Source organism: Colobus angolensis, unplaced genomic scaffold, assembly GCF_000951035.1.
Source record: "Colobus angolensis palliatus isolate OR3802 unplaced genomic scaffold, Cang.pa_1.0 Scaffold13, whole genome shotgun sequence".
NCBI lineage: Eukaryota > Metazoa > Chordata > Mammalia > Primates > Cercopithecidae > Colobus > Colobus angolensis.
This window is the reverse complement of record NW_012114252.1, coordinates 23,287,038-23,301,933: the sequence shown is the minus strand read 5'-3', so window position 1 is coordinate 23,301,933 and position 14,896 is coordinate 23,287,038. Positions and strand designations below refer to the sequence as shown.

Below are 14,896 nucleotides of genomic sequence, written 5' to 3'. Positions count from 1 at the left end.
TGGGAGGGCAGCTGAGATGTCTGAGCAGCATCCCGGGCACCCTTTCCAGCCCAGGTGACCTCACAAGCAGCAGAGAGAACACAGGAGACGGGGATGGGAGCCGGGGGGGCCCCGGAAATCCTCTCACGGTGGGGGTGGGGTACACCGTCACAGGTGGAGCTGGGTGGGGCCCCGGAAACCCTCTCACCACCGGTGAGGTGTGGGGGGTGGACTGTCACAGGTGGAGGCAGTAAGGCAGCTCCTGGCAGCAGGAAGAGGCCCAGGTGAGGGAGGAAAGCCCATCTCTGGTGCTCACTGGTGACCGTGGGCAGAGGAGGGGACAAGGCTCTCCACATAGCAGCCTGGGGCCGTGGGGCCCAGCCCATCTTTTGCCAATTGTCTCCTTTTATTTATTCTGGCAACAAGCCCGTTCCCAGAGGCTTCTGCATCCTGTCCATCGGACGGGACAGTCGTGCCTTTTCGAAGTCCAAGGCTGAACGTCCGAGGGGATCACATCACCAGATCGTCCGGCCAGAGGCCTTCCCCAAGCCCCTCCGTGAGGATCTCCAAAGCCAGGAAGGGCAGGGCTGCAGAGCAGGGCAGTAAGAAAGGCAGGCCGCAAAATCTGAACAAAATCTAAATTCCGGGAGGAGAATGCCTGAACCACAGGCTTCAGACAAGGACACCCCAGGAGGCCAGCGTCCCCGTCCCCTCCAGACAAGCTCCTGACACCATGTGGGTCAGGGAGGAGAACCAGGACACCCCGGGGCCAGCGCCCCATCCCTGCCATGGGGACAAAAGGAGCGTCCACACCTCTGTTTGTGACGTGGGTTAAAGGGTCTGTTTGATTTTGCATTCCCGACGCTCAAGGTTTATCCTGACGTGGTTGGCAGAATTCTCACTTACATTAAATCTCAAATATTTTTAACGAGCCATTTGCTAGTGGGTTAGGTATAAATATTTCATGTCACATACACAGCGACTTAAATCCCATGGCTCACTAAATAATCTTTCTCTGATCTCAGAAAGCTTCACCTTTACACATTTTAAAATAAAAGGCCCGGCCAGAAAAGATGGTCAACGGAAGTGGTGATCGGGAAACACCGCCCCGACCACGGGGGTGTCATCTCAGACCCGCAAAACCAACCGGCAGGGGCCAGGGGCCGGCGGACACCCCCGCGGGGTGCAGGAGTCAGCGCACAGCCGCCCTGCAGAACCCTCCGGACGCCCTTTGGAGCGAGACGGTTTACGCCTCGGGTAGGGAGGACACACACGCCCGCACTTGGTCAGTCCCCTCTGGGGTCGTCTCCAGAGCCGCCCTCTCCACGCTGCCTCGCCCAGGCTTGCAAAGCCCTGGGTTCTCTGATGCAGGCGGACGCGAGAATCCCCTGGAGCGGGCCCTCAGCACACGTAGGTGTGTTGTTTGGGACCAAGCTCCTGCCTAGGCCCCAACAGACCAGACTGAAAATCAAAATGAAGTCCCCACGCTCACCAAGGGTTGTTATCGGACCTTGGAGAAAACAGCAGACAGAGGAGAGGCCAGTCTTCCAACCAGGCCAGGCTCTGTCTTCCTCAGCATAGTCACGGAGGTCCCTCTTTTTGTTGTTCTTGTTCTCAACTTGTTTAATACGTAAAAGGGCAATCAAAACGGTGGTCAGAATTTCCATTTTTGATACATTCTTAGAATGCGGCCCATCCAGAAAGCATCACTTCAAACAGATGAAGAACTACCCAACCTTTTCTGTCTTGAAGACCGTTTGCTTAGATTTTAAAAAGACCTAATTCCATGAGTTACGGTAGTGAATTTAACCATTTTAAATTAAATATAAAAACGTGGAGGTTCTGAGCTGCCCGCAGAAGTGGGACTCCTATGAGGGTGACTGCTGAAATCCAGGGGCTGAGACACGGCCACTCACAGCATTACCGTTCCCCTGTAACAAAGGGTTAAGACTTTACCATAACTTAATTATACATTCATTACGGTGCTTTAAAACAGGCAAGCCTAAATAAATTCTTCACACTGTCAAAAAGATATACATACTTGGCTGGGCACAGTGGCTCACACCTGTAATCTCAACACTTTGGGAGGCCAAGGTGGGCAAATCACTGAGGTCAGGAGTTCGAGACCAGCCTGGTCCACATGGCAAAACCCCCTCCCTACTAAAGATACAAAAATTAGCTGGGCATGGTGGCAGGTGCCTGTAGTCCCAGGTACTCAGGGGGCTGAGGCTGGAGAATCACTTGAACCTGGTAGACAGATGTTGCTGTGAGCCGAGATTGTGCCACTGCACTCCAGCCTGGGCAACAGAGTGAGACTCCATCTCAAAAAAAAAAAAGAAAAAAAGAAAAGAAAAAAAGATACACATACTAAAAACCCATTTAAGCACAAACTTAGTCACGTGACAGCTCCTGGCCTGGGCCACACGCGTGTGCAGGGATCTTCTGTTTCTTCAAGCTTGATGTAAGTCCGGCAATCACCTAATGTGAAACTAATCCTTACGACACAGAGCCGCCTAAAGTGACCAGTCGGTCAGTTCTCCCGCTGACTCCCCAAGCTTACAAACGACAGTGACTGAGGCCACCGAACCGCGTTTGCTCAGTTTCCGCTTTCTTCAGCCCTGTCCACACAGCCGGCTGTGCTTCACTGGAGCTCTCATTCTAGTTCATGGAATGAAGTGCTGCCCACTCTAGAACTGCCAGCACAGCCCAGTGAGATCTTTCAATCACACGGATTGCAATTTGATCTTCTGGCAGGCATTTCCTATCTCTCTGCCCCACGGTGGCCACGGCCCACTCGATTTCAGAACCACGATGCAGAGGTCTCGAGGTGAGGCTCCCAGGTGACGCCGACGTGGGGGTTGTTCTCAAGGTCACAGTGTCTGAGCCGGGGGCTCCAGGAGGGTCTGTCACCAAGGAGGGCACTTGCCTGCTCACCAGCATTTTTATGAACGTTTCCTGGTATCAAAAAAATGGCCTGAGTGCAGTTTCAGCCAGGTGGGCCTCGGCGTCCACCCCACACCTGGCAGGCTCTGCACGGGGCCTGGATCTGTGTGCATTCATGCTCTGGCTGCATTCGTGCCCAGCTGCATTCATGCTCTGGCTGCATTTGTGCCCAGGCTGCATTCGTGCCCTGGCTGCATTCGTGCCCTGGCTGGGCGTAGTCACACCATCCATGCAATGGCTTCTGAGCTAGAACTTAAAAAATTATGGGGCAGAGGGACCAGAGACCAAAGTGACTGAGCGCGCACTGTCTGAGTGACACAGGAGGCCGGGTTTCAGGATGAGGGACGCAGATCCTTCCAGAGTTCAGAGACCTTGGCCCTGCCACCCTCTCCCCTGAGGGCCGGGCTGGCTGCCAGCTCTGCCACCTCTGGTCACAGCCCCACCTGCTGCACAGTACCCACGGCTCCACTGCCTCCCCACACCCCGCCTCCCGGGCCACATGCTCAGGGTGTTCTCAGGTGACTGCTGAGTGGGCAGGGCTGGTGGCACCCACAGGGAGCATTTCCATACCAGACCCAAGGGTCTTGAACACCTTAGGGTCTCCCACCATCCCCCACTGAGATGCATACATCTCTCCCTTTCTCTCCTGGAGGCCGTCCAGGGTGCACCTGCTCTCCCAGCCACTGTCTTCCAGCACCTGTCCTGTTCGGAGGCAGCTGAGCTCTCACACAGACCCCCTGTCCGCAGAAGGGGTTGTACCAGCAGCTGCACCTGGAATGACTGGGGTTCCAGGGAGCAAGGGCATGCCCGGGAGACCCCCTCAGGATTCAGATGAGGACCACCCTGTGCTCTTGGGGGGAGGATCAGGCCAGAAGGACAGGTTTCCTACTCACTCCTGGCACCAGTGACGGAGTGAGTCCTCGCAAGGACCTAGCGAGCAGGAAGCCTCATCATCCTCGTTTGAAAGGCGGGGGTTCAAGGTCAGGCTCAGCTGTGAGCAGCCCAGGCCTGCAGGGCGGGCAGTGCCAGGACCGAGCCCATGCCATGGGCTTCAGCGCCTGGGACCTTCACTGCCACGGGCTCAACAGTGAGGCTACGGAGAGGCTCTCACGAGGCCTGGGAGGGTGCCAACATGCGTGTTTCCAGGCTAATGGGTGGGTGAGACCCCAGCGGCTGGGACAGGACACGCCTGTGGGCAAGAAGGCGGGGACATGGCAGGGCACGGCCTCACATTGCACAGGAGCTGCCCAGAGTCACGGGACATGTTGGAGCCATCAGGGAGCTTCAAGCCCAGTGATTTTCGCTAAGCATCCCCATTCACTCAGCCCTGTTCACTGTGCAGGGTGTTGTGAACGGAGCCACGGGCTGGCTCCTCAGTTGCTGAGCTTCTGGCTTCTGGCTATTTTTTCCAGCTATATTGAGAAAAATAATTGTATATATTTAAGGTGCACACGTGCTCTTTTGATACAGTTCACAGCCACCACCAAACTCGCTGGTGACTGTCACCTCCCACAGCTGCCATTTCCTTTTGCAGTTAGAATACTCAACATCCACTCCCAGCAAACCTCAGGTACAAATACAGTGTTAACCACAGTCACCACAAACAGACCATGGCCACCTTGAACAGATCACAACCACCATGAACTGACCACAGCCACCATAAACCAACCACAGTCACTGTGAACAGCCCACAGCCACCACGGACTAACCACGGCCACCACGAACCAACCATGGCCACTACAAACAGGCCACAGCTACCACAAACTGACCATGGACACCACAAACCAACCACACCCACCATGAACCAACCATAGCCACCATGAACAGCCCATGGCCACCACAAACAGACCACCACGGCCACCATGAACAGATCACAGCCATCATAAACCAACCACAGCCACCATGAACAGCCCACAGCCACCATGGACTAACCACAGCCACAACGAACCAACCACGGCCACCACAGACCACGGCCACCATGAACCAACCACAGCCACTATGAACAGCCCATGGCCACCACAAACAGACCACCATGACCACCATGAACAGATCACAGTCATCATAAACCAACCACAGCCACCATGAACAGACCACGGCCACCATGAACCAACCACAGCCACCACATACAGACCACGGCCACCATAAACAGACCACAGCCAGTCACCATGAACAGCCCATGGCCCACCATGAACAGACCCCAGACTTCATTCATTCGGCACGACAGGAACGCTGTGTCCTCTGGCCAGCATCTCCCAGGCTTCCCCACCCCAGCCCCCAGTGGCCACTGTGCTTGTTGGCGTCTCTGACACCCCACACGTGTGGGGCCGTGGCTTTGCCTCTCTGTGCCTGCAGTGATTTTACTCAGCAGGCCGAGGACACCTGCATCCTGGAGGGTCACACCAGAGCCAAACCTCCCCACTCACTGGGCCGGGGGGAGGCGTGACCTGCACCGGACACGAGGGAAGGGCCACAGCCTGGTCTGCCTGGAACACATGTTAAAAATGCCTAAAGGAGAACAAAAACCGTCGTCATAATGAATTCTTTCCTTTAAAATTAAAAACAACAGTCCTGACTGTACCACGGTGACCTCTCTGTGTACCACTGAGACCTCTAAGTGTCTCAGGCCTTCTGTGCCTCCCCCAACTGGCCCCTTCTGGGCCCAAGGACAGACCCTCCGAGGCCAGCAGGGCTTGCCCCGCCCTGCATTTTACCTTCTGAGAAAAGTCACCCACATATGGCAAGTTCCTTAAAGGTCCCTAGGCCTCTGCAGGAGCGAGGAGGGGCACAGTGAGGAACACAGGCCAGGCTGAGCCCGGCTGACCCTGGCACCGACAATGCTTCTCCCTCAACGCACCCTAAGAGGATGTGAGACGCTCAAACAGAGCCTGGAGGCTGACCAAGGAGCCGTCAGGACTCAGAAGGATGATTTCTCCTCTTGTCCATGGTGGCCCTGGCTTTGCCCGGTCTTTCAGGAGGGAACTGCAGGATGGGATGGCCGGGGCATCAGGGGTACAGACCCAGGGGGCACCCAGGGGACATAACCTCCCTTAAAGCAACCACCTGCCCCCGCTCACCCCGGAGCCTTCCACGGTGCCCCAGAGCCAACCCCATGACCCCGGCGGCCACCTGCACCTACTCATGCCCTCACCCAGGCTGGAGTACAGTTGCGCAATCATATCTTATTGCAGCCTTGACCTCCTGGGCTCAAATGATTCTCCCCTCTCAGCCTCCCAAGTGGCTGGGACTACAGGCACACACCACCACACCCAGCTTATTAATTTTTTTTTTCTCAGATATGAGGTCTTGCTATGTTGCCCAGGCTGGTCTCAAACTCCTGGGCTCAAGCGATCTCCTAGCCTCAGCCTCCCAAAGTGCCAGGATTACCGGCGTGAACTGCTGTGCCCAGCCAGTTCTTTATTTTAAAATTGGAAACTTTAGATGTTTATTCATTGCCATTGGTAGTTAAGGTCTGATTCAATAAAATTCACAAAGATGCTTATTTTATGAATTATTCATCAGTAGTTGGCATAAGTACCTACTGGAAAATATAATTAGGACAAATCTCTTGAAAACGAGTACTCCACTCTTAGAAAAGCATCAACAAAACCCAGGCTGTTTCCACCCCACGTGGCCCCTTCTCCAAGGACCTTGCCCCAAAGCTCCAGTTGTCAGGACAGGGCCAGTGTGGACCAGCAGCCCCTGAGCCCCGACCAGACAAAATGCACCCAAACCTAAGACCACAGAGGCTGCCCAGCCGGGTCCACAGGCTCGGCCAGGGGCCTCCCAAGTCCCATTTGCCTAGAGAGGGCAGCTTGTCACGCCTGGCACCACGGGTGGCCCCGCTGTGGGGACAGCAGTGGCCGGGTGTCTCCTCCAAGGAGGAGCCACAGCCTCTCCACCAGCCAGACGTGGGTGCTGCCGTCATTTGTCCACATAGCCCGTCTATGGGAAACCTCGAACAAAGGAGCCAGTGGGAAGGTGGTCCCAGCCTTCCGGGACCAGCACAGATGGTCCCTCACAGGCCAAGGGCAGAGGCGGCCCCAGTGCTCACCAGGGACCCCAGGGCCATGGCCCTAAACCATCCATCCGGCAAGCCCTGCGCACACCTTCCCTGCCAAGGAGCAGGGCTCCTCCCGTCTTGGAGGCACCTGTCCCAACATCCATCCCCGGCATCCCCCAGCCCCAGGCTCCTGCCCCAGCAGCCTCCGAGGACAGGGCTGGGTCCAGAACGTCCACCCCGGCCCCATGTCCCCACACAGTCGCCCCACACCTTCCGGCGAGGCGAGGACCCACCCGTGCCCCACGCACCTGCGCCGGCCTTCAGCAGCAGCCACAGTGCCCAGAGGTCCCGGCACAGCAGTGACAGCCGGCTCACTGTCATGCTGCCCAATGCCAGTCAGGAGCCCCTGACCCGGCTCCTAGAACGCCCTTCCCGGGCACACAAAGGACGGCGCAGCACCAGCACCATCTTGGCTGTGGAGCAGGGACGCCACACCTTCCTGCGCTTGCTGCGCAGACCTGGCCTCTGCAGGGCAGCCGGCAGGCTGCTCCTTCCAGGGCCTCTGATTTGATGTCCCTGATTAAGGAGCGGCATCGGCTCACTTATCCTGCTGCAGGCAGCTTAACTGTTGCAGTCCTGGCGACAGCTGAGCCCCGGCCCGCGAGGCTTCAGGTTCCTGGTGTTGCTTGTTTAGACCCTCCCTGCAGGGGCCCCATGCTCTGCCAAAGTCCCATCCACTGAGTGGATGGGCTGGCGGGGGCCATGCTTAGCAGAGATCCATCCCCTGAGGCAGCCCCAAGGCTATGGGGACCTGGGCCGAGGTCCCCAACCCCTGAGCCAGCCCCAGAGCTGCAGGGACCTGGGCTGGCAGGAATGAGCTGTCCAGAGAGTTTGGTGACCCAGGGGGCCGAGCCTTCTGCCCCTGGCAACACATGCCCATGGGGAGTTGAGCCTTCGAGCGCCCGGGAGGCAGCTGCGTCTCCTGTTCTCATCTGTCCGTGGTCACTGAGTTCCTTTTAAAGCTGTGTGAGCAGGGGCTGTTCTCAGAATACCCCTGCACCGAGAACACAGAAGGCAGGCTCCTGGCTGCCTCTCTACTTTTCCAGGGCCCGGAGGGGGATACTTAAATACGACACTTGAAAACTGGCAGTCCCAGGGGGGCTCCCCACCGCTGCCCTGGGTGGGAGTCCCACAGAGAACTTGTTCAAACTCAGGTTCTGTCCCCGACGAGCTCCCAGGTGACCTGAGACCACTCGTCCAGGCCCAGAGTTTGAGCAGAAAAACCCAAGAAGCTAAGGGGACCGACGCACATCTTCTGAGAATGTACCCAGTCCTGGAGTCAGCCCGAGCCAAGGAGGACTGGGAGGGACGCTGGATTTTGGTGGGGCCCCGGCCTGCCATGTCCCTGCTGGCCCTGGCCTCTACTGGCGCCTCTCTCCGCAGAGCCTCACACCTGCACTGACTCCTGCCCTGCATGTGACAGCACAGCACAGCCGGCCCTCCAGGCTGCAGCTTCTCCCGCTGGGAACGCAGGCTCTGGGGTTGTCTGACCCCGAATGCCAGACACCTGGCTCCTGCCTCTGGAAACCTCGGCTCCCTCACATCCAAACGCTTGCTGCAGGGGAAAGTGTGGCTTCACCAGGCCCTGCCTCTGGGAATATCAGCCATGGACGCTTTGCTTGTGGCCATGATCGCACTGACAAGCACCAAGGCTAAGTCTGGAACCTCACCCTTCCTGCTGCGCACCCTGCGCACACCTAGAGGAGGGACGCCTAAGAGGGGCCACTGCTTTCTCCACACCTGGGTTCTCTGAGAGTCAGCCTCATCCCTGGGGCAGGAACATCAGTCACTTCTGTAAGCCCCTCTGCAGCACTCACGCCCGCTGAGGGGCTGTGACATCCACCCGTAATTATTTATGTCTTCCCAGCCCAGCTGTCCTTCCCTGTAAGCTTGGACCTGGGGCTGGCTGGTGCCCATGGCGTGAGCTGCCCCCGAGCCACAGCGAGTGTGGGCTCTGCACATTGACCCAGACCTCTCGTGTCTGGGATCTCTCGTGTTCCTACCTTCTGCCGTCAGAATGCATCCCAGATAAGCTCTCCCTGGAACACGAGCCCCGGGGGAGGCCACCGCGCCACGGCCCCTCACGCCGTCACCATGGCACCAGCTGATGCACCTGCCACCCGCACCTCAGGCCTGCCTCCGCTCTGGGGCCTGCCGGCGTCTTCACTCCTGGCCAACTCGCCACCCACGCCTCAGCCCTGCCTCCGCTCTGGGGCCAGGCGGCATTCATTCCCAGTCCACTCACCACCCGCACCTCAGCCCTGCCTCCACTCTGGGGCACACTGGCGTCTTCATTCCCGGCCGACTCTAATGTCCGAAGCATGTTTTGCAGGCACAACTCCTACATCATCAGCCGGCAGGAGCATAGGAGCAGATCACGGTGCCACACATGGGTCCTCTTACAGCTGAGCACAGTCCAGCGCGTCCTCACCTCCAGCTTCCAACCCCCAACAGCAAAGCACACCCAGAGGCATCAGCCTTGGGACACACGTACCAAACAACCCCTCCCACAATGTGCTCAAGGCCTGCAGAGACCCCCGAGGCCCAAGGCCCACCTCCTCCCTCGGTGGTCCCAGCACTGGAGGACACGGAGGGCTGGGACGTCTCAGGCAGCCGCACAGTGGCCGATGCAGATGAAGTGAGCAAAGATCAGCCGAAAAAGAGGACTGTGTTCTGAACAGGACGCTCTCACAGACAGGCCTCAGTTTTTAAACAGAGGGACAGTGAACGGTGCCAGAGGCTGTCCTCTAAGGAGAGGGCGCCGTGTGGGGAAGGAGGGGCCCCTGGTACAGATGCAAGGCCCTTGAGAAATCAGCTGCTCCCCTCTTCTGTGCGTCTCCCCCGGCCCCCGATGTCTTGTCACGCTGAAGTTTCTGGTGGGCAAAGGCCATGCGCCTTCGGGGTACACGGTGGATTCTCACGGATTTGCTCAACAAGCAAGGGGGCCACGCCCCAGTCACCACAGGGCAGACCGAGGCGGTCTGGCCCCAAGCCAGGGAGGACCTGGCCATCTTTAGGAGGGACTGGCTCATCATGGCCCTGTTCCAGGAAGGGCTGGCCCTGCTGTGTGTCTGTGGGGGTGCCGCGGATGATCACAGTAATACCCATTAGAGGCTGGAACACGTGGCCCGAACCACACACGATAAACCATCCCGGGCTCATCGCTGTGGCTGCGGCTGCTCACCCACCGTTTCTCGCCCAGTCCAGGAGACTAAGGGCTCCCCACCCACAGCTCTTGACCCTTCCAGCTCCCTGCTGACCAAGTCAAGGCCAAAGGCGTCCCTGCAGCTTCTCTGGCGGGGGCTAGAGATGGGAAACAGCTTTCCTCCAAGAGCCGTGGGAGCTCGCATGGCCTCAGGCTGGTTTCTGTCCAGTTTCCGAATCACAAAAGCAGTTCCAGGCACCTGGACCTTCAGCCAGAGACAGTGCACATGAAACCACACCTACAGCAGAGGCCTCCATCTGGCATAAGACAGAATCGACCCCACACCCGGGATCGGCAGCGCAGTAGAGAAGCCAAGTCCAGGCCGAGTCGATGCCAGACACATGGCTGTTCTCCAGGAACGCACATTTCGGACACACAGCCATCCCGTCCCCCAGGAACGCACGTTTCTTGTGACTTCTTGCAGGCTTCCCTTTGGTGTGATTTCAGATCCATCCTGGGAGCCCAATCAGCTACATGAATAACGTAACCAATCACCTGGCCTCCTTGGTGAGGCCTCCAGGACCCTCTGGAACCCTCCAGAAATGTCCCCAGCCCATGTCCCCAACAGCCCCAGCCAGGCCTATGGTTCGCAGCCTCCTCAAGCTTGGCCTGGCTCTGAGCTCCCCCTTCCCCGACACGCCAGGGCCCTGGGTTTCTAGTTGTTGTCTTTTGTGTGCTGTTTTCCAAATTTTTTACACATTTAAGTTTTGCCTTCCCAAGAACAGCAGTGAGGAGACCTCATGCTTTATTTGGCCCTTACCCTTTATTTGTGTGTGTGTGCTTTACAAATGTAGCTAGAAATTACATGAATGACCGTGTCTAGGAGCTGTGCTATGTGTGAGGGTTCGGAACACAGGATGGAAAGTGGCCCGAACACTGCAGTTTGAGCCCAGCAGGCGCCCAGTGGACCCCGGGGCCCTCACTGAAGTGCAACACAAAGGCCCCGCACACATGGGCTCATGCAGGGCACAGAGCTGACGTGCTGGCTTCAGGAAGCCGCTGCTGCGGGCAGGCCCAGCACCTCAGCCAAGAGCCCACTCCTGCCCTGGCCGGATCAGCTAAACAGGAAGGTGCTCCTTGCCTGGAGAGGAAACCAGACACGCCAGCCCCAGATCGGCAGATCTGAACAATGAGCTTCACCACCCTGGGCCCTGCACCTTGGGGATGCCCGGGGGGCCTGGGGCCTGTGTCCAGCAGGAACTCGACCCATCGCTTCCCACCCCCAGGAGCTGTGGGAGTGATGGCACCAGGTGTGACGGATGAGGGTGGAGTGGCCGACCTGGACAGGCGGTTGCTTTCTCCTCCTCCCGGATCGACAAGTTCATCTTACAAACCTGGTCAGCCCTGTCTGGAGCCATGAGGCTGTGGGGTGGGACCCGCCGCACAAAGCAAACAGCTAAACCTTAAGTCAAATAAAACACTCAGTAGCAGCAGACGCAGAGGGTGCGGCTCACCAGGTGGCTGGGGCTGAAGGGACAGTGGACACGGGGGCAGGGGTCAGCGACGTCCACGCCCCCCACCCTGCTGTAAACACACGGGTCAGCGACGTCCACGCCCCCCACCCTGCTGTAAACGCACGGGTCCCGGCTATGGGTGACATGGATGTCTACACAGGTATCTGCAGGAGCTGCCCGTGTGACACTGCTCCGAGAGTCTGCCTGCCAGCTCCTCGGCCCCCACCCTGCACAGGGGCGTCAGCGGCACCCCCATCACAAACCTGGAAGCGCAGACGGCATCTGCTGCCTGGGTTCAGTGCAGCCGAGAGAGGGCAGTGTGTTTTCCTGGGCCAGACCCACAGTGGTCGTGGTCTCAAGACTCATCGGAGGCTCTCGATGGGAATTTGGGGCTCCGGGTCTGCCGCCGAGCTGGGAAGTTGCTCTCCCCAGACAGAGACATGAGGACGAGATGATCTCAGAGTCCCCTGGTTCATGGGAAGCAGCTGCTCAGCTGGGAGAGCCGTGCAGGCGAGGGAGGCCCGGGGCTGGCATAGCACCTGCCCAGGCCCAGCTCCCACAGCTACCTGGCCACACCTGAGACAGCGAGGGCGGGACCGGATCTGTGCAGGAGTTTCATGGGGGTGGCAACAGCAGAGAAAGCAGCTGAGGATCCCAGGCAGGGGCTTGGCTGTGCACAGGCACAGATGACACAACACAGCCCCCGTCCGGATGCTGTGGGCAGCACTGCCAACCATCAGGACTCAGGAGAGATGAGGGGTGGCACCAGGTCTCCACCCACAGGGCTCACCAGGAGCTTAGCCGCCATTCTGGGCCATGAACCCATTTGAGGAGGACAGTCTTGGGACCATTGGGTGCATCCGAGAAGGGCATTCCCGGGTCTGCGGGGAACACCTGAGGAGCACGGATACCGTGGAGAAAAGATGGAGATGCAGGGCCTCTGAAGGGCGCTGCACACTCTGGAACACCATTTTCCCAACAGACGTTCCACGTGGTGGGAAACATTCACGATCTTCTGGGTGGAAAATTACAGCACAGGTCGAGCCTGGCCCGTCCCAGCCCCGCTGCACACACAGCCCAGAGCAGGACGACCCATCCTGGAATGTCAGGGTCACCATGGCTGGCTGGATGCAGGGACCAGAAACATTTCAATTCTTTTGTCGAAAACTCTCTAAAGTCAACACCTTTTCTTTATTTTTTTCTAGGCAAGGCCTCGCTCTGTCACCCAGGCTGGAGTGGAATGGTGCGATCTCACTGCAGCCCTGATCTCCGGGGCTCAAGCGGTCCTCCCGCCTTAGTTTCCTGGGATTAGAGGTGCACGCCGCCAAGCCTGGCCTACATTTTAAATGCCATTTACCTTTGTGATGTAGGATGTCCTTAGAAAATGACACGGGCTGGGCCAGCCTTGGAGACTGCATGAGTCTGGTGGCTTACAGAAAGTGGGAGGTCTCTAACTGGGGCCCTGGGAGGGGAACTCGGGACTACGTGGGGAGAAAACGCCAGGCTTGGATCTGGTGAAGGTCAGTCTGGTATGGGGTGCGGGCAGGGCCGTACTGTGCTTCAGCTGAATATAAAAGCTGCACCAGGCATCACTCTCTGGTGGCCCCCAGGTGCTGCTTTGCGTAGGGATGTCGGTTCCTGTGGGTATGCCTAGGACTGAACTGGCTTCCAGGCCATGCCTGCCCACTCACCTGGTAAGTCAGATCCCACCCTTCCAATGCCACAGGGAGAGGAGAAAAGTCTGGAGGAGAGGGCAGGAACAGCTGAGGCCCCATCTGCTCTCCCACCCATCCCCCCGTTCCTATGGAAGAAGGGTTCAGTGAAAGGATGCCAGCCGCCCCCCACCTCCACCCCCAGAAGCCACACTTGTCCCTGCATCCTGCACAGTCCCACGTGGGGCACAGCCCAGGGGTAACTCTTCAGGCCAGCAGGCCTTGGAGCTGCAACACCGCAGGCTCACCGTGCCACCGACCCCACCTCAGCCGCCAGCTCCTCTCTGCTCTCCTGAGGCAGCAGTGGCAGCCCCAAGACACTGGCACCCAGCAGCAGCTCACACGGCAAGGACAGCAGTTGCAGTGCCAACACATACTGAGCACCAGCTGTATACTGGAGGCTGCCTTAAGCTCTCACACAGCTTAGTGCTGACGGTATACTGGGTGCTGCCCTAAGCTCTCAAACGGACCCTCTTTCCTTCTCTAAATCATACGCTCAGCAAACAGGTGTGTTCAGGAGGCGGACGGGCTCGAGAGCGAGCCCCGGTTTACGTCCCCATTCTGCTGGGTGACACGAGCTCCGTGCCCTCAGAGAATCACTAGACACCCTGAGCCTCCGTGAGCGAATATGTGAAACGAGCCGAGCCCGGGGTCTCCGCACCGCGGTGTGCCCGCCGAACGGCTGCATCCTGGAGAGGACGCAGCAGGGGCAGACACACGTGAGCGCCAGGCAGGTCAGACGGTGCGGCACCGCGTGCAGAAAGGCGACAGGAGAGGAGGGGACGGAGGGAAGCGCCCCTGGGGCCTGTCCAGGAGCAGAACCTGGGGAGGTCCCCGCAGCCCAGCACACACGGACGCTGCCATTGTCCCCCCTTTCTGGGCGGTAAAACCGAGCCACACACAGGTCGAGGGCTGCCTGGGCTCACAGGGGAAGCGCAGGCCTGGGTTTGAGCTCAGCCCGCTGGCTCCACAGCCCCCAACCTCGGTGGTCTTTCCGACTCACTCACCCGACCAGCGCGGATGGGGACGGCTCGGGGGGCCCAGATGTCCTGCCCGCAGCGGCGACCCCAGGCGGGAGAGCGTGTGCCCGGGAGGATGCCCCACCCTCGGGGCTTGGTTTACTCCCCGGGATGAAGGGCATCGCGCGGCCTCACCACAGGCTTCCGGGCTCTGGGCACACTGGTCACCGAGCCCAGCTGTTCCAGCAGCCACATCCCTGACCAGCGGGAAGAAACGAGAAAGCTCACCAAAGGGGAATCCAAATGTCTGGAGATATTTTCACCAATATTTTCTCCACGCTCACACTTTTACAAACTCACCTCAGCTACTCACGAGGAACTCCCCCGCCAGCCCCTGCGCGAGACAACTGCACAGACAGTGACGTCATGTTGGCGTCGCACGCACCGCGCTCCGCCGGCAGCCACGCCAGGCCCTGCCCGAGACAACGGCACAGGCAGTGACGTCATGTTGGCGTCCCACGCACCGCGCTCCGCCGGCAGCCACGCCAGCCCCTGCCCGAGACAACGGCACAGACAGTGACGTC

The 14,896-nt window shown here is 58.7% G+C and overlaps 1 protein-coding gene across 2 annotated transcripts in view; it reads right to left on the bottom strand.

Annotated features, from left to right (window-relative positions):
- MCF2L (MCF.2 cell line derived transforming sequence-like) overlaps positions 1-14,896 on the bottom strand; it is a 130,548-nt gene that overhangs the window by 89,666 nt on the left and 25,986 nt on the right. Inside the window, exon 1 of one of the 2 annotated variants that reach the window (XM_011933917.1) lies at positions 7,231-7,500. The exons of the other annotated variant lie outside the window; for it this stretch is intronic. Within the exon in view, the coding sequence (XP_011789307.1) occupies positions 7,231-7,303 (73 nt within the window). The 5' untranslated portion in view covers positions 7,304-7,500. Of the gene's footprint in view, positions 1-7,230; positions 7,501-14,896 lie in introns of those variants that run through there. 2 annotated transcript variants of the gene reach the window in all.